This window comes from Cibotium barometz, chromosome 44 (genome assembly GCF_041138505.1).
Source record: "Cibotium barometz isolate CiBa-2024 chromosome 44, ASM4113850v1, whole genome shotgun sequence".
NCBI classification, from domain to species: domain Eukaryota; kingdom Viridiplantae; phylum Streptophyta; class Polypodiopsida; order Cyatheales; family Cibotiaceae; genus Cibotium; species Cibotium barometz.
The window spans coordinates 23,452,079-23,471,371 of record NC_141089.1 but is presented as its reverse complement, the minus strand read 5'-3'; the positions used below and the strand labels follow the sequence as shown (position 1 = coordinate 23,471,371).

Sequence of the window (19,293 nt, the reverse complement as noted above, 5' to 3'; positions counted from 1 at the left end):
GAGTAAGAGAGATTGAGTGTGTGTGTGTGTGTTAAAGTGTGTGAGTGTGTGAGTGAGGGAGGGAGACTCTGTGTGAGTGAGGGAGGGAGAGAGTTAAGAGAGAGAAAATGTGAAAGAGAGATTACCTCATAGGACCCATGATGGATTTAGGCCCAAAGAGCCAACTAAGGTGGCATGGCTACTGTTGTTACTATTGCTAGTGAGGTTGGACATCTGAGATTGCCCAATGGTGGTGTTGGGACATTCATGTAACCTAGAGTTCATCAACAAGCTCAGAGCAAGAAAAATGAAACCCACGCTGCTCGCATCCTTCACCCTTGCCTCCACCTCCCTCTAATACAGCACTTCATTGAGAAGCTTTGCGACATTGTGCTCACACTAAAATGGTGTAGGAAAAATTGTAGAAATTTTATTTTTTTAAAAACAACATTTTATGATGATACGTGGCTGAAGCAGAGCTCGCCGTTATTTTTTGGTTGCCTCATAGCTGCTTGCGTAAAGGTAGATCACTTGAACTGGATTTTGTTTTTAAATTTCTACTGCCACGATATATGACCTTTATACTCAGTCATGTTCTAGTTCTACAAGTGTGAACTCAATTACTATCCAAAGGACCACCCATTTCAGGTGTGAACTCAAATATTATCCAAAGGATCAAGCATTTCAATTGCTTGAAAATTGAACCTCATTGCTAGTGCTGAATGTACGGCAACTGCATAGCTCATCGTGACTCATGGCATTCATCCCCACATGATGTTGTAGCTTATGTCAACGCGTGGGATGACTCATTAACTAAGCTTCCCCATTGGAGGACCTCCACAATGAACCTTAAAAGCTTTTTACTCATGTCGTTTTACCTGACTACACTGAAAAGCAAGCCATTTTCCTCTTTTTCCTCTCTGCAAACTCCAGGAGGGAGTGGACCCCGGGTAAGGAAGGGCCACCGGGGGAACTTGTGAGGGAGTTTCCACCCTCCTTTTGGCCTCTGGGGTTAAACAAGACCCAAATAAAGTCAAGTTAGAGAGCCATTTCTTTCTTGATAGCCCCATTAAAAGTGCCTATACCTCCACCTTTGGCAAGATTCCCTAGGGTTGCCATGCCTCTACACACACAAACCACCATTAAGTGGTCCCTAAGCCCTAAAATCTTTCTGTGAGAAACAAATTTCCTCATTCTTAAACGATGGAATTTATTCGAGCCCACAAATGCAAGCTCATATGGTGGAGAAAATAACCCAAGGAAAGTAGCCTTATATCCACCAAGGAAAAGTGGCCACACAAACCAGCAACAGCTCACAGTGAAACAGAACCTCTGGTGTTGATGATACAACTCAGTTTTGATATTGAGACTTTGATGGCAACACGGACAGGCTACACACTTTTATCAATTAAGATGACAATGAATAGTCACTAAAACGGCAAAAAGTTGGGTGTCATTGCTATTGTGAATGCGTAAAATACAATGGCATATCAACACATCATACATTGCAGTGTAATACCTTGCCCTTCACCAAGATTGGGTGTTCAAAAAATTGAGGCAAAAAAAAAAACACAAATGTCACTACCCACCTCTTTGCAAGTGTATATACAAAGGTATTGATGATGTCACAACACACCTCTTGCAAACATACATAGAGTTCTGATTATCAATTCCTATGTGTTGATGCAACTACACGTACAAGTCAACATTGTTGCAGTGGTCTTGGCTTTTGTTTTCCCCACAGCTAAAATGCCAATCCCCCGACTCCGCAGTGAAGGGCACCCAACTGGAAGCCCATCAAAGAAAGCTGTGAATGACAACAACAGGTAAAGAGGCAACAATAATTTGAAGCTGGCGTTTCATCCAAATTGAGCAATACACAGCTGAAACTAGATCTTTTAGGCGGATCATGCCAAACAAACTGATTTTGCTTACATGGAAAAAAACATGATAAAATAAAAGCTCAACCTTAATCTACTGACATTAGTTTTACAAACATTGGTTTTACTAAAGAAGATAGACCAAGTAAAGCTATTAGCAATCCTAGCATTTGTTCCTTTCAAGGTAACAGCAACCACTACCACATGTCCAACATCAAAAGGTGTAATTCATTCCACAAAGCTCTCGTTTCCATAAAGTTTAGAAGTACTTTTGAGAATATTGAATTACAAAGCTCTCGTTTCCATAAAGTTTAGAAGTACTTTTGAGAATACATGGCTGCTTGTGATTGACATCCAGATTTCAAGTAGAGACCAGCTGTTACCGGTGCACAGCTGGTTGGGAGACTGGCTGCTGAGCAACCGAATACACCACAGGAACGCCATTTATTGGAGGTCCGGGTAATCCTGGTCCCTGTGAAGGACCTCTAGTGAGGTATGGACAAGCAACTCCAGGAGGCGGAAGTGGTACAGGTGTACCTATAGTCGATCCTCCTGGCCCTACAATGGGTTGGCCAATAGGGGCACCATAAACAGTGGCCCCTGCCAGGCCAGATGTTGCCGGGTGTGAAAGAGGTGGTCCAACTGTCCCCTGACCGGTAATGGGCCCTTGACATGACTGATTCACATCACCGCTATTGTTAACACTTGTGATGTCATGGATGCTTGACCTCCTCCTATCCTTATTTATTGAATTCAAACGAATAAAGTACTTTTGTGCATGGCTTGCGACCTGGGTGGGAGTCCTCGAAATGACAAAATTTCTTGAAATACTGCGCCAGTCCCCTTTCCCAAACTTGTCCAACCCCAGCAAGAATAACCTTCACAAGTTGCAGACAATATCAGTCATGGCAATTTTCGACACATCTTGGCAGAGACAGGGATACAAAAAGAGCTCCATAACTGCAAACAATAAGAAAACTAAATTAACTTTGCCCTTATACTAGCACATAAAAAACTCCAAGTAGGCATATCATAGCTTATAGCTACTGGCCGAAACAGGTACAACTTTCATATAGCCACTTAGTGTGATAACATAAAGGGGAGCGTGCATCTCTGAGATCTTTATCATTCACTTAATCGGAATAAGTCACACGAAAGTAGAATACAATACACCACACTGGAAGTCAAACCTGGCCACCGACCCCCCGCGCATGAGTAGAATCCATGGAACCATTGTTTATATAATCATCCTTTGCAATATGCAGAAGATTACATCTATATCTTTTTAATCATGTATTTAAGTCTTCCACTATCGGAACTAGTATAAAATTGGTATGAGAGCATCTAGGTTCTTTGTAACTTGGTTGAACACAATGCTAATCAATACAATTAAATACACTAAGATTTGATGGACACTTGCTCAAATACAAGAAGTAAATTGCTAAATTGACAAGACACACACAATGAGCCAGAACGGCCAACCCCTCCCTCAAATAAAGTATATTGATCTTGGGAGAATCAAGTACATAGTGTCATGGGCATTTCTGACCAGATTTCCATACCAATGCATATGAATACAATATTGCAAACAAGTGGTTGTCGATGTAGACTTGCGACCCACACTACTCTTTTTCTGCTTTTGACATTCCTCAAGGACATGACCAAGTTTTTGACAATAGTTGCATCTATTTTCTCATATTTCTCCCAAGTGCCCATATTCCCTACCATCTGCTCTCTATTGTTCCACCAACACATGGTAGCAACAATTTGCAAGAGAGCACGTAGGACAAGAGAACACTACACAGGGTATGTGATCTTGTAATCCGGTTTCTCCCTCTTGCTACTTGCTTCCATATTTAAGCATTAAAGCTTACCAATTGCAAGTAGAGTCGATGACAGCGGAAGTCTTCGCGATGGAAGTCCTTGGAGTGATGAGATCCTCAATTTGTCGCATTTCTTCGCGACAAAAGTCTTCAAGAGGATGAAGGGAACCTTGGGAAAGCTTCCCCTATGGTTCAACTTGAGAAAGGAGGGCTGAAATTAGGGTTTTCAGCAAAAAGACCAAAAATTACAGAAATAAAGAGAGCTGTTTTGCTGAATCAGTCATTGGGAGTGTGTAGGAGAGTGATTAGCATCCGGAAACACTCTTGGAAGCTTGAAAATCACCTTAGCAAGCTTGGAAATGGAATTGGGAAGGAGAAAGTGCAGAAAATGCAGCCCAACAGCCCTCATGAAGGAGACGCCTATCTCTAGAGAGAGGAGGAAGAGTGAGATGGTGAGTTGTCCAGTGTACGTGGGTAGGTGGCAGGCAGGTGCTTTGTGGAGCAAGCTAGAGTGGACACATGGCTAGTTACTCCCTTTGTACAAAGGGGACAAGGTCTGGGCGGTGGACATTGGGTTATGTCTACCTCGAGACATCAGAGTGTGTGAACACCGAGCTGGTCATAATTTATAAGTGAGTTTTGGTCACCCAAAACTTAATGACGTGTGTACACACTCACTTATAAATTAGTGCTAACTCCTAAGGCCAAGTTTATGAGCAATACTTACCACCTGTCACATGCCACATAACCATGTCAACAGACAGTTTCACACACACGGTTCGCGGACGGGCGTCCCCTTACCCGGAACTATACATTGGTCAAGCAAACATGAAAACAACATGCAATTCAATTGCAAGCAAGCACATAAAGATGCTATGCAATGCAGCATTGGTATGGACAATCCCCGTTCATGAGACTATACCAAAATAGACGTGCTCCAAGCAAGTACACGAGGTATCAGACCCAATGGAACACCAATCCACCAAGCATTTCCGGGCATGTACACAGAGGCACAAGTCCCAACGGAAAGCCAAGTCCACAATATCACATGAGTGGCATCAGTCCCCGACATATACAACTGCCATGGACACCAGTCCAATGTACATACATGATAAGAAAGCACGGGTGGACCAATTGGGTGGCCAAATGGTGACATTCTTCCTACACACTGTTCTTGCATTATGGATTACAGTAGGTGCTGGAAACCAATTAGATTTGCGTTTTTGCTATTGCGGCCAGTTTTTGCATATGCATATGCATCAAGTGTTTTAGAAAATGCGTTTCAGAAACATTTCATACAAATGCCAGAGGTTTCAAAACCAGAAGTAGATTGATGATACATCAAGGGGAACATTTGCATGAGGTGCAAAGGGGCACATCATGGCTAGCATTACAAAAGATAAGAGAACTTGTGCAAGAGGCAATTTTAGGGGTTGCTACAAGTGGACCAAATTTTGTAAGGACCTTCCCTAGCTCTGGGCGCCCCAGCCTAGCACAACAATTAGGCCAATTTGTTCGCATGCGCTGCGCTATCCTGGTTTCTCCCAAAACGAGTCGATTTTCTACTCATGTGCTGGTCATCAGGCATACAATAGTCACTATAGCGTCACACATGCTTCTGCATACAAGCACGTGTGGTCATACAGCTCTGGTCATCAGGCATACAATAGTCACTATAGCGTCACACATGCTTCTGCATACAAGCACGTGTGGTCATACAGCTCGTGTCGCCTCTACAATGCATCATTGTCTAATTGCTCTTAGCCATTGATGCGCCCCTATGTGCCCTTGCTTACCCTATGAGGGCTTGGCCAAAGGTTGTCTCAGCTAGGAGAACCAAGCTCTTTATTAGAGCTGTGTTTTTCGGTACCAGGTCAAAAAATCCTATACATGCTACCTGTTTTATCTAGAGTGTCGTACAAAGCATGGAAGCTATGAAACAAACATCTTTAAGAAAGAAAAATTTGAAAAGATAAGCTACAGATAGCCTACTGCCGCCTTGAAAGAGTGCACAGAGCGGAAGCAAAGTGGCACTAGAATGTGCTGAACAGAGAGTGCAAGAGAGAGAGAGATATGGAGAGAACTATGCTGAATATACTGAAGCAAAACAGTCCCAAGCAAGAGACAAAGATAGTCTCATAAGTGAGAGAGCAAAATATGTACAAGACTAAATGAGAAAAGAGAGGCCAGCACCCACTATTTATAGTAAGGGAATGCTGGCCGACTGGAGCTGCAAAACAGGCCGATTGGAGCTACTGGACATGGCCGACTGGTAAATGCCAGAAAGGCTGGGAAAATCCCAAAAAAATAGTAGAAAAAGGGGTGGCCAGCCCACAAGCAAGGGCCATGCAAAAGGGACAAAATGGGCACCATAAAAGAGCAGAATCTGGGGATGAATATGCTAACACCCCCTCTCAGCACCAGATGCTGAACAAGCTCCGAGAATCCGAAGATGAGGAGCCAAGGAAGCCTAAGAAACCGGCTTGGTGAACAAATCTGCAGCATTCTCCGCGGAAGGACAATACTCCAAACGCAAATCTCCAGCAAGAACCCGTTCACGAACACTGAATCTCAATGTGTTTCGTACGAGCATGAAACACAGGGTTCTTGGCAATGGCGATGCAACTCTGATTGTCACACCAAAGAAAAGTAGATCCGGTAGGAGGACAGTCGAGCTCCTCCGATAATCTCTGCAACCATATCGCCTCACATGCAGCATAACAAACTGCACGGTACTCCACCTCAGTAGAGGAAAGCGCCACAGTAGGCTGCTTTTTACTGCTCCAAGAAATGGCTCCAAACCCAAGTGAGAAAACACAACCAGTGGTCGAACGCCGCGTATCTGGATCTCCAGCCCAGTCTGAGTCAAACCATCCAACAAGAGTGCGTCCTTGGCCATAAAAGACGCCAAAATCCAGAGTGCCACGCAAGTACCGAAGAACTGTTGGGGTCAAAGGCGCATTGCCTTTGTCCGACCGCCCACGGCTTGGGCGGGCGCCCACTGATGATTGTACCTTATATATACTATAGTGTGTATAGGGGGTTGCCAGACTTTGTGGTTCTTCTTCTCCTTCATCTCTTCTCACACTCTACACACAACAACTGGTATCAGAGCGTGGCGTGTGCGTGGTCGCGCGGCGACGACGGACGGGGCTCACAACGGAGCTTCGAGCGCTGTGTTGCTGTTGCGGGTGCAGATCTGCAAGATCTGCAGCAGATCTTGGAGCCTTGAGTATCGGCGACGCTCTCAGCAAGGTCGGCGCAGCAACGGCCTCTTCCCGGCCTTATCCAAAGTGAGAGGAGTGCAGTGGTGTGCAGCTGGCAGCGGGCAGCACTGGGTAGATCGAGCGCAGAGCTGAAAATGGGGACAGCAATGAAGCGTGAGAGCGCAGAGAGGATATGTGACAGCCGTGAGAAGAGCGCTAGCAGCATGTAGAGCTGTGGACAACCGTAAGTAGCCGGGCGCAAGCAGCAAGAAGATCGTGAGCAGTCGCAAGCAGTGAGAAGTGCAGCGTTGAGAGCCGCATGAGCTGAAAATAGAGCGTACAGCTGTGGAGCGCAAGAGTGCTGCAACGAGCTGCAAATCAAGCTCGTTTTGTATGCGCAGCGCTGAAGAGCGAGTGCAGAGAGACAAACGAGCTGCCAAACTAAGCGGGCAGCGCTTGCAATCGTGTGTGAGCGCTGGATGAGCGTGCTACAGTGAAGAGGTGAATCGCAGAGAGAGAGTGGAGCGCAAGAGAGCTGCAACGAGCTACAAATCGACCTCATTTGTATGTGCAGAGAGAAAGCGTGTAGTGCTGAATATTGTGCGCAGAGAGGTGAAGTGAAGAGCTGCAAATCGAGCAGTGTTTACAGCGTGAATCAAGCGCACAGAGAGTGAGGAGCGCCGTGGGCAGCGTAGGCAGCCGTGGGGCATGCGTAGCATGGCTGTAGAACATGTGTTGGCGCAACTGAGAGCAGTTGTGGATGTGTGTGCATAGGTCTGCGCACATGTGTATGCCAGGTGCCAGGATGCTTCAGTGACGCTCTTGCGCACATGTATGATCGTATGGTACGCATGGCTGACAGGTCTCGTCAACGATCTCGTTTGATGCAGTGTATGCATTGAGCGTATGTGCGTGTTCTCTCTGGTTACAGGTTCTCTCTATAGGCTTCGACGAGTCATTTCTCTCGTGTGTGCGGTTGCGGTACACATTGCTCGTTTGTGAGCATTCGCAAGTCTCGTTTTTTGTGCATATGCTCTACGTGAGCGGATTTCAGTCACAGGTTTCTTGTTTGCGTTCCGGATTGGCAGACATTATGAGCTTCGTTCCTCGCATGTATGTGACTGTTATCATTGTGGTCTATGTTGATGACCTCATCTTTACAGGTTCTTCATCTGTGCGGATCCGTTCTGTTATGGATGCTTTGGAGACAGAGTTTGAGATGACGGATCTTGGCCTCTTGCATTATTTTCTTGGCTTTGAGATTTGGCAGACCTCGAAGGGCATTTTCTTCTCTCAGCAGAAGTACACTCGGGAGATTCTCGACAGATTTCAAATGACTGGGTGCAAACCAGTATCTTCTCCTATGGATATTGGTGAGAAGCTTTCTTCACTTGATGCTTTTCCAGGGACTGATCATGGTTAGTATCGGGTTCTTGTTGGTTGTTTGGTATGGTTGACCTACTCCCGATTGGACATATGCTTCGCGGTCAGTTTATTGAGTTCCTTCTCAACCAAACCCTGTCAGCAGCATTAGCAGTGTGCTCTCAGAGTTCTTGTTGGGGTCAGAGGCGCATTGCCTTTGTCCGACCGCCCACGGCTTGGGCGGGCGCCCACTGATGATTGTACCTTATATATACTATAGTGTGTATAGGGGGTTGCCAGACTTTGTGGTTCTTCTTCTCCTTCATCTCTTCTCACACTCTACACACAACAACTGGTATCAGAGCGTGGCGTGTGCGCAACGCGTGTGTGCGTGGTCGCGCGGCGACGGACGGGGCTCACAGCGGAGCTTCGAGCGCTATGTTGCTGTTGCGGATGCGGATCTACAACAGATCTTGGAGCCTTGAGCATCGGTGACGCTCTCAGCAAGGTCGGCACGGGAACGGCCTCTTCCCGGCCTTATCCAAAGTGAGAGGAGTGCAGTGGTGTGCAGCTGGCAGCGGGCAGCACTGGGAAGATCGAGCGCAGAGCTGAAAATCGGGACAGCAGTGAAGCGTGAGAGCGCAAAGAGGATATGTGAGCCGTGAGAAGAGCGCTAGCAGCATGTAGAGCTGTGGACAACCGTAAGTAGCCGGGCGCAAGCAGCAAGAAGATCGTGAGCAGTCGCAAGCACTGAGAAGTGCAGCGTTGAGAGGTGCATGAGCTGAAAATAGAGCGTACAGCTGTGGAGCGCTCGATCTTCCTAGTGCTGCCCGCTGCCAGCTGCACACCACTGCACTCCTCTCACTTTGGATAAGGCCGGGAAGAGGCCGTTCCCGCGCCGACCTTGCTGAGAGCGTCGCCGATGCTCAAGGCTCCAAGATCTGCTGTCTGCAGATCTTGGAGATCCGCACCCGCAACAGCAACACAGCGCTCGAAGCTCCGCTGTGAGCCCCGTCCGTTGCCGCGTGACCACGCACACGCCACGCTCTGATACCAGTTGTTGTGTGTAGAGTGTGAGACGAGATGAAGGAGAAGAAGAACCACGCTTAAAGCGCAAAACTCTCTGCCAAAACTGATGCGAGTAACGCATAAACGTGACCAGTGCAAGCAGAAAGACCATCTGCAAACCAAAGCCAAGCCCAGACTCAAACAGCTCTCAAACGCATGTCACAAAACGCATATAGTCCTGGCAACAGATTCGGGAATCTTTTAACCGGAATCATTGAGCAACCATGCTCCCGCAGTGTAAATACATGAGCTGTCCCTGCTCTACCAACACTGCAACCGTGAGCTAATCGACAAGCTCACATCGTGCGGTATCGATGCATACACGCCGCACACTCTCCCACCTGCAGAGAACACCGCACGCAAATCCTGCGTGCTACCTGCAACCGCAACCTGGATCGCATCAACAACACGCATAAAACTCCTGGGAAAATTTCGCCAGAGTTCCGACAGCAAAACGGCTATAAATCCAATAACCAAGTAACTGCCTGTAAGCTCAAAACCATGAGCATCCAATACGCATCAAAATCCACACTCAAACATGCATAAACCTCTGTGTATCTGTGTCCAAAAATAAGCTAAACCAAGCTCACGTAGTACCTCAAGCTCATGCGCATAGAATCAACCCCCTCTCAAGGAGGATATAAGGGTTTGAATCTGCGTGAGAACGGCGCAGGCCGAGCTTCTGAAAGAGCTCATCAATCCGCTGGTACCAAGCCCGCGGAGCTTGCTTTAGACCATATAAAGCCTTCTTCAGCTGGTACACAGATCTTGTTTGCCCGGAACAACAAATCCTAGCGGCTGATAAATACAAACCTCCTATGTAAGCTCTCCATCAGGAAAGCCGACTTGACGTCCATCTAGAAAACGGGCCATCTATGATGTCCTGCAAGTGCAAGAACAGTGCGAATGGTAGTCATCCGGGCCGTTGAAGCGAAGGTCTCATCGAAGTCGACACCAGGGCGCTGAGTGTGACATGTGAGAGGTTAAGACCGTAGTAATCACAACCTTAGTCTGACTAAACTGCACTTAATGATGTTTAAGAGATAGACAGATATGTGTCAATGCAATGCAGCTATATTATATGAGGAATGCGGTTACAATGAGATCCAAATGGATCTGTACTGCTGAATATGCTGCCTATATGCTGAATATGCGGGATGAACTGCTGTCCACTCTTTCCCTTGTCTCCTGGAAAGGAAACGCCGAAGGGAGGCTTTGGAACAGATGTTGAATGCTGATGGGATGATAAAACGCAGACCTGATGGCTGAACTGAGCTGAATGTTGCTGCGTTTGCTGAAGATGAAGGCTGAGGGTGATGCGTTTGCTGATGATGAGGCTGAGGATGATGCGTTTGCTGATTATGCTGCTCCCAATGCTTCCTGGAAGAGATGCGTTGGAGAACACACTGCTGAATGCTGCTATGATCAACCTGAATGGCTGAATGGAGAGACGCCTGAATATATATGCATGAATGCTGCTGGTCGGCCAGCATAAATGCAGTCGGCCAGATGCAATGTCCAAGACTGCTGTCGGCTGCCCCATAAATGCCTGAAAAATGCCTATTCAATTGCATAAATGCCAATAAAATACCTGAATAATGCCTGATGACTACTGATGATGTCTATGATGCTAATATGATGCCATGTCAATGTACACCTGACTGGTGTGCACGTGACATTCCCCGCTGCTAAACTGTTGCTGGGTGATAAACCTGGCAACCTTCGACTACTCTGTGATCCTTCTCCTCCGAACCACTGCCCCCTTCTGTCTTCTGCTGGGACTGAGGCCGTCTGCAGGAGTGAAATCCTTTGAGCCAAGACTCCATGTACTGCGGGAACTGAATGGCAAATGCCTGAGTCACCCCTGACCTGCCTGTGGAAACCTTTCACCTACCATCTCCGTCGTACCTGAAGCTCTGAACCTCCTGAGGCGATGTTGGAGCAAACTTCATATATGCATGAATGCTGCTGGTCGGCCAACATAAATGCAGTCGGCCAGATGCAATGTCCAAGACTGCTGTCGGCTGCCCCATAAATGCCTGAAAAATGCCTATTAAATTGCATAAATGCCAGTAAAATACCTGAATAATGCCTGATGACTACTGATGATGTCTATGATGCTAATATGATGCCATGTCACTGTACACCTGACTGGTGTGCACGTGACACTGAGCATAACCCTTGGCAACCAACCTCGCCTTGTGCTTGTCCAAGCTGCCATCAACTCAAAACTTTGATTTGAAAATCCAACGCACACCAATCACCTTACGCTGCAGAGGCCGAGGCACCAAAATCCAAGTGCCATTCCGTTCGATAGCATCCAGCTCTGCCTGCATAGCATGACGCCAAGGCTCATGTGAAAGAGCCTCATCTACAGAAGTAGGATCAAAAGGACCATTAATGATTATAGACATAAGAGCATAATCAACAAACATGTTGCCCTCATGAATTTGTTTCCCTGTAACTCTGGAAGAACGCCGAAGAGAACCAAGCGGAGAAGCAGAAGGAAGCTCACGTAACCCAAAATCACGAACTGTCTAATAATACGAACCAGGTACAAATCTGCTCGAACTCGCCAGAGGCGGAGCAGGGTTATCATCATCTGACTGAGTATCCTCAGCTGGAGGTGTAACAAAAACAACAGGAGCAGGAGGCGGAGTCGGAGGTGAAGGAAGCAGAAGCTCACCACCCCCCTCTGAAGATGTAGGAGTCTCGTCGAGCACCACATCACGGCTCACAACAACTTTACCGGCCTGAGGATCATAAAGACGATATGCCTTAGACAGTGCTGTATCCGAGAAAAGTCATGCGCTGAGACTTCGAGTCCAACTTGGAGCGGTGCGCCTTCGGCACATGAACATACGCCGTACACCCAAATATCCGGAAATGAACAACGGAGGGCTTCTCACTATGGAAAGCCTCGTATGGAGTTTTGTCGGGAAGAGCAACAGTAGGAGACCTGTTCTGAATGTAGACAGCAGTGGAAGCCGCCTCAGCCCAGAAACGTCAAGGTAATGAAGAATGCTCAAGCATAGCACGGGCCATCTCCATAATGGTCATATTCGTCCTCTCGGCAACTCCATTATGTGATGGAGTATATGATGTAGTAAGCTGTCTCCGAATGCCATGTGTCTTGCAATATTGCTGAAACTCCTGGGATGTGAACTCACCCCCTCCATCGGTCCTGAGAGCCTTGACCGAGTGACCGGTCTCTTTTTCCACCTCAGCTTTCCAATCACAGAAGTGTTGAAAAGTCTCATCCTTGGTCTTCAGAAAGAAAACCCAAGTATATCTGGTAAAATCATCCACCATCACAAGCATGTACGCCTTACTCAAAGACGCGGTACTCATAGGACCACATAAGTCTGCATGAATGAGAGCAAGTGATGTTGAAGATCTGTGTGTCGCCTCCTTCGGAAAGGCGGCTCGGTGTTGCTTTCTCTGTAAACAAGAGGAACAGGCAGAAGATGGAGCCTTGATGGTCGGTAATCCCTGAACCAACCCATCCTTTGAAGCTCGCTGCAGAAGCTGATAGCTCAAATGGCCAAACCGAGCATGCCAAAGAGCAGAAGAAGCACCAGAAGAAAGCAGAGCGATCAACTTGTAGAGACCACTATCTTGGAGTCCCTGAGCCAAGATGCTACCAGTCACTTTATCACGAATGGTAATCTCATGACGAGAAAAGATCACCTCCGCACCCTGAGCTGTAAGAGCACTCATTGACAAAAGGTTAAAAGCCAATTCTGGAATATACAGAATGTCAGAGAAGTACCTCTTGTCCTCGTCAGAACGGAAGATGTGGATAGTGCCATGTCCATGCACTGGCACAGAAGAAGAATCACCCAGAGTGATCTCGCCTGATCTGGCAGTGAAGTCCTCGAACCAATCTCGATGGGGTGTCATATGAGCAGTAGCACCGCTATCAACAATCCAAGACCGTGACTGAGAAGTCACAAGAGCAAGTATACGCCGAGTACCTGCTAAGAGAAGAATGCCATCATCCTTCTTGGGTTGAGACACCGCCGTTGAGGAAGAGTTCTTTGCTGCTTCATCGCGCTTCTTCTTGTGACATTGGGGTGACTTGTGACCCTTCTTGCCACAATAATGACATTCAATGTCCTTATTCTTCGAAGATTTGTTGTCTTTATCCTTGTCGGAATCCTTGGAGTTCTGGTCAGAACCCCCTTTTCCTTTCTTTTGTTGAGTCTTCCCTTTATCTCGTGCTGCCAAAGCTCCATCAAGGCCACCAGAGGTGCCAGTCCGCTCCTCAAAGCAAGACTCAATCTGCATAACAGAGAGGAGAACTTCCTCCCAAGTAACTAGAACAGGACGAGGAGAAGAAACAAGAGACTGAAAGTATGCATCAAACCTCTCTGGAAATTTGGAGAGTAGCCGAATAGCCATATCCTCTTTGGAGATGTCCTTGCCACAAACAGCAAGCTCGTCCCGAAGATCTTTCATCTTTCAAATGAAGGCAAATAAAGATAGAAAGGCAGAAACTGATAAGTTCATAAGTTGCTTTTCCAATGCCAAAATCCGACCCGGAGACTTAATCTCATAGAGATCTGCAAAAGCCTTTCAAACTTCATGTGCTGCATCTACTGTACGCACATGAGAGAGAACAACATCCTGATAGTTCAACATCAGAAAGGAGAAAACGCGTCGATCATTCAACTGCCAAATATCAATCTGTGCCTGAGTCGCACCACCAGAAGCAAGGGTGGGAGGGGTGGCATTGGCTGGTGTAACAAGCCAATCCTAGAGATCCACGCCACGCAAGGCCGATTTCACCTTCACCTTCCATAGGGTGTAGTTGGAACCATCCAACTTGGCAGACTCAGCAAACATATGAAAAGAAGTCAGTGCAACCATCACAAAAGCTTGGGCTCAATCTCAAAAAATGCACAAACTCTCAAGAAGAAGTGTCCTCCACAGGTACCAAGAGTACCACCAAAGCCTGCAACACCACAAGCCCCCTCTGCAAAGGAGAAAGGGCCACTGGAGAGGAAAACGCAGCACAGAAGGCTACTGTCCTGTAGAAAACAGGCAGCCTATGTCCAATCTCCAAGTGGGAAAAAACGCTGATCAGAAAAACGCCAGATGGCTGCAGTTGGAGAAGCCAAAACTGGAGGAGAAGTGACCAGAAGTTGCTGTCCAGAAAATGCAGCAGCAAGGGCTGTGGATCTGGGAGAAAAACGCAGAGGAGAAGGTGCTGAAAACAAGGCTGAATCTGGGGCAGCAAAGAGGTTGCTAAACCGGGAGCGATGATACCATGAAAGAGTGCACAGAATGGAAGCAAAGTGGCACTAGAATGTGCTGAACAGAGAGTGCAAGAGAGAGAGAGAGATATGGAGAGAACTATGCTGAATATACTGAAGCAAAACAATCCCAAGCAGACACAGATAGACTCATAAGTGAGGGAGCAAAATATGAAAAAGACTGAATGAGAAAAGAGAGGCCAGCACCCACTATTTATAGTAAGGGAATGCTGGCCGACTGGAGCTACTGGACATGGCCGACTGGAGCTGCAAAACAGGCCGACTGGAGCTACTGGACATGGCCGACTGGTAAATGCCAAAAAGGCTAGGAAAAATCCCAGAAAAATAGTAGAAAAAGGGGTGGCCAACCCACAAGCAAGGGCCATGCAAAAGGGACCAAATGGACACCATAAAAGAGCAGAATCTGGGGATGAATATGCCAACACGCCTACCTACCAATTTGTCAAAAACATAGAAAAAGTTAACAAGAGACTAGGACTCACAACCCAGCAAAGCTCAATATAAAAATAACAAAACACTGCTAAAGAAACTATAGTCAGAGACTTTGAGACCTATCATGAGTGATGAGTCAATAATACAAATGTGCAAATGTCAATAATGATGCGTCGTGGCTCATATATAATACAAAATGAATCATGATAAAGTATATGCCATGGCTCATGGCCCATGAAGGGCTCAAGCCTCCTCCAAGTCCTTAAAATCCTCAATCTCCTCATCATCATCCTTCTTAGGCTCTAACTCAGTGTTAGATGGAGACAACGCCTCTGATGCCACACTCGTGCTGCAGTACTACTAGCACGTATTGTCGATGCATGAGCTCATGTGAAACGAGCAGGTGCCATCATCTCCTTGTAAATGGTGCCCTCCTCTTGCGGAATCTCTTGGACCTCTTTGATTTTTTCAATGTCGATTTTGTTGACATTGACCTGTCAAGGCTCAATCGCATTCCCTAACTGCTCAATCAAGCGGAGGTTGCAATGGCAAAACATCAACCGCTCTAACTAAACACTAGACAACTGGTTCCTCTTCTTTGTATGGAAGAGGCCCAGGTGCTCCACTTTCTCTTGCAAGGACCGCGTTGCAATCCTATGAGAGGACTAGAATGGCAAGGTTTTTCTCATGATGAAGACGAAAAACTTAGTTAGTGCAAATAACATGACCCGTCACCTAGTTAATTGAGTGTTATTTACAAAGTACTAGCTTCTGTCTCACCAGGTGAGAGGTGGTGAGTCTGTATTTCTCCCACCACAAGATAGACTAAAGCTGTCTAGCATTTTCGTTGTTGCTCTCCCAAAAACAAAGTTGTTGTTCCTTTAAGCAAACAGTTCATCTTCCAACTGCCACAAGTGGTCATAACACAAGAGCAAACGCAATGCAGAAAAAACAGCACAAGAGAGGGAGAAAGATAGAGGCATGTAACTCTGCTCTATATACACAAAGAAGATCCCTGCCCATGCGTGCATGTGTGTGTATTAATGTGCACGTTGCATAGTGGTTGGGTGTCTAGTAATGAACCCATAGGTCTTAAGTGCAAGCCCAGCTTCAACAACTTTGCTTTAAAGGTTACCCCAGGGCCTAGTAGGGGTCTTCAGACCTTAAATCAATCAAGAAGGCCTTGCCAAACTTGATGGAGATATATGAATGGAGTCATCAGGAGCTATAGTTACATAAGAATGCTGAAAAAAAGGGAGGTAAAGCACAAAACCATAAAAGACCAACCTGTGCTCCTCTTCTGTCCAAGGTATCCCTTTTCGCCGCTCTTGATCTGATGATTTATAGGTTCCTGCCTTTCCGCTGCCACTGTTTCCAGTGGACCCATTCGAGATTCCAGAAGGGTGCCCGCCCACTACACCATTCTTGGCATAGGAGCTCTCACCTGACCCTACAACTGGCTCCAATCCGCATTCAGATGCTGCCATGGATGATGAAGGATACGAAGGGAGGATAACCTTGCCCGAATCAATATTGTTCACATCCTCCACCAGCAACTCATAGTGTCTCTTAACTGCATCCACGTCTTTGCCAGGAACCATGGCTGCAACATTTTCCCAGCGGTCAGGGGTATCTTGATCATGGATAGACAATGCATTTTCAAAGAGCTTTTCTTGATGCCGTGTCCACAAGAGAGAATCCTCCGTGTATGGTCGGGCTCCAGATTGAGACCCGGAGCTTGTTGCAGAACACGCTGCTGATACACTTGGGGACAAGGTACTCATTTCCCCCTGCACTAGTGCAAAATACTGCGTATACTCCTGTGACCTTGAGAAATAACTGCAATCATGGATATCGCAATTGAGGTGTCAACCTTACCATTAAAAGAAGTAGCAACTTTCCACACATAAACGATACTCATCTCTTCTTTTGTCTTGTTGGGCACAAACGCAGGCAGAAAACACATGCTTGCACACACACACACAGGTACGTGCACCTGCACACACATGCTGAGCACGCATACATAAATATATGCTCATCTCACAACCAAAAAAAACATGCAAGACATACATACATCATACATGCTCATCTCACAAGCGAAAAACATAAGCTCGCACACACATGCAAAGCATTTCACATACATACATATGTGTCGTTGGGCACACGTATGCTTATCTCTTCTTGTATGATGATGTGTACGCACACACACTCATGCTGTAGATGTTTCATTGGCACTAATAGGATCAAAAAAAGAGTAAAACTGGAAAAATACTGAGGAAATTTGGGAAAGATGTTCTGACCTGATTCAACCGTTCATTGGCAGGGTTGTGATTTGGCACAAACCACAAAGGATGGCTTCAATCCCATCGCCAAGTACACGCTTTCTGAGCTCACTCTACCCGCCCCATCAACATCACCTGTGCTTCATCTCAAAAACTTCATACAATGGGCCTTTTCGCCTCTTTCTTTACGCCCAAAATCCTTGATTGATTGTATGAAATAAAAAGAACAGCTCAATTCTGCTCATGAAATGGTCACTTTTTGGGCGGAAATTATTATTTTCAAGGCCTAAAATCATCAATATTCGGGCAGGATTAGACCGCGCGCAGGATGCCACTGAGCTGACTACAGAAGGGTTTTGGGTCGAGACTGTCTGTTTGTGTTATCTATGAAGGTAGCGGGTGCGGCTTTGCAGAAAGCAAAAAGCAGCCTCATCCGAAAAAGAAGAAGGGGGTTCGAACGTCACCCAGCTCGCCATTTTTTGAAGTACACACACACACACAAGTCACTTTTACTTGCCCCCCACTGAGCAAGTTGACCCCTCTAGTTGTGGGAAGGACTATGCAAGCCAACTTATTAGGGTAGATTCACACCCCACCAGACTCTATCTACTTGCCAGTGTTGTTAGGAGGGGTATGGAGTGAGAGATGTCCCGTGCAATTTCACAAGAATGAGGTTCATCTTTGCCATTGACAGAGAAGAAAATGTGAGCAACTTCATTTGGTAAGACAGAAACGAAAATGAAGGTGCTGAGCTCTTCTCATACGGATAGTTAAACCTCATTTTTTAGAGGTCTAAGATATTTTCTTGGGGGTTCAAAGAAGCAAACGAAAATGCTAGAACCCCCATGTTAAGGGAAAAAATACCCCTACAGATCCCATATCGTATGGGGCTCACCAAGCAAAAGCCACAAACATGGAAAGCCCCCACACCACTGGCTTGCAAGGCTGATACAATGCTAGTTGACTTAATCTCATTTGACAATGCAAAAGTGGCAATCCTCCTCACAATTCTCACATAGAAGGGTATGAAACCCACCCTTACTTGTGCTCTAAACAAGAATTAAATTAAGTGGTCATGTTAAGGGGGCCTTTGTAGATATCCACAAGCACCCTTGGAGACACTCAAGGAGTTTGTCATTTTTTTCACGCTCATTTCTATTATCTCTGCCATTTTCAAAAGGTACAAATAGACAAGCTCATATAATTAAACTTGTGGAGAATACAATATCAAGTGCTAGTGGGCCTAGTGGTTAAGGTGGATGAGCTAACAAGGAGGAGATCACACTTTGATTCTATCTGAGTCCATTTGGCATCACATCCACTTGATTTTTGTACTATCCAGCACCATATTTTGGAAATGTCTCCGTGAGTTGGCTACAATGGTGGGACCTCCCTTTCTTGTACAAATAGTAGTGTCAATGTACAACTCCATAGACAACCCATTTCATGTAAGCTGTGGGTCCCAACCATCCTTCCTAAAAGTAGGCTCTAAAAAAACATGTGCTCAATCATCCAAGCTGTTAGTCAAATGAAGAGCATGGAAAGCCCACCCCTAAACACACACCTGAAGATTTTTATGGGAAGGGAGGAGCAAGTGTATTCCATTATATCACTAGCCATGTTTTGGCCCACCAAATGGATGGTATTGTCATCACATGATATTGTAACAAATTTGAACATTAGCATGTGGGGAGGCAAGAGTGTGAAAATGACATAAGGCCATTGCCTCATGTATGGGCCTTGTAGAGCACAACTTTAGGGTTGGTTTATAATAAGTGTCCATTATAATGTGCTCTATAATGCTACTTCACACAATCAACCGATCAACAAAAGGGTGACACCTTAAGGTGGCTTGAACACGCAATGCACCCAAACAAAGCTCTCATTTTCAACATACCCTTGCGCCTTGATTTGGAAGAGGTGCGAGATTTGACACTTAGCCCTTATTTTTTTATTTGAAACATTTTTTGATGGCAATATGT

General features: G+C 46.1%; 1 protein-coding gene across 2 annotated transcripts; it reads right to left on the bottom strand.

Moving 5' to 3' along the window:
* Positions 1 to 2,069: 2,069 nt before the first annotated feature.
* LOC147613097 (transcription factor SRM1-like) lies at positions 2,070 to 17,777 on the bottom strand. Of its 2 annotated transcripts, XM_086782405.1 has the most exons (4): positions 17,330 to 17,777; positions 16,317 to 16,868; positions 2,650 to 2,737; positions 2,070 to 2,535 (listed from the first exon to the last, which is right to left on the bottom strand). In XM_086782405.1, exons 2-4 carry the CDS (start codon positions 16,811 to 16,813, stop codon positions 2,239 to 2,241), a joined length of 882 nt encoding a protein of 293 aa, XP_086638531.1. In that variant the 5' UTR covers positions 16,814 to 16,868; positions 17,330 to 17,777; the 3' UTR covers positions 2,070 to 2,238. The 2 variants fall into 2 exon arrangements, with proteins under 2 accessions (XP_086638531.1, XP_086638530.1); XM_086782404.1 differs by having other exon boundaries at positions 2,070 to 2,737; positions 17,330 to 17,772.
* Positions 17,778 to 19,293: the final 1,516 nt, after the last annotated feature.

Excerpts from the sequence above, each read along its gene's own strand:
- LOC147613097 (XM_086782404.1), bottom strand. The coding sequence starts at position 16,813 with ATGAGTACCTTGTCCCCAAGTGTATCAGCAGCGTGTTCTGCAACAAGC. Across the intron at positions 2,738-16,316 it reads TGGACAGAAGAGGAGCACAG|GTTATTCTTGCTGGGGTTGG; the intron begins GTTGGTCTTTTA and ends CAACTTGTGAAG.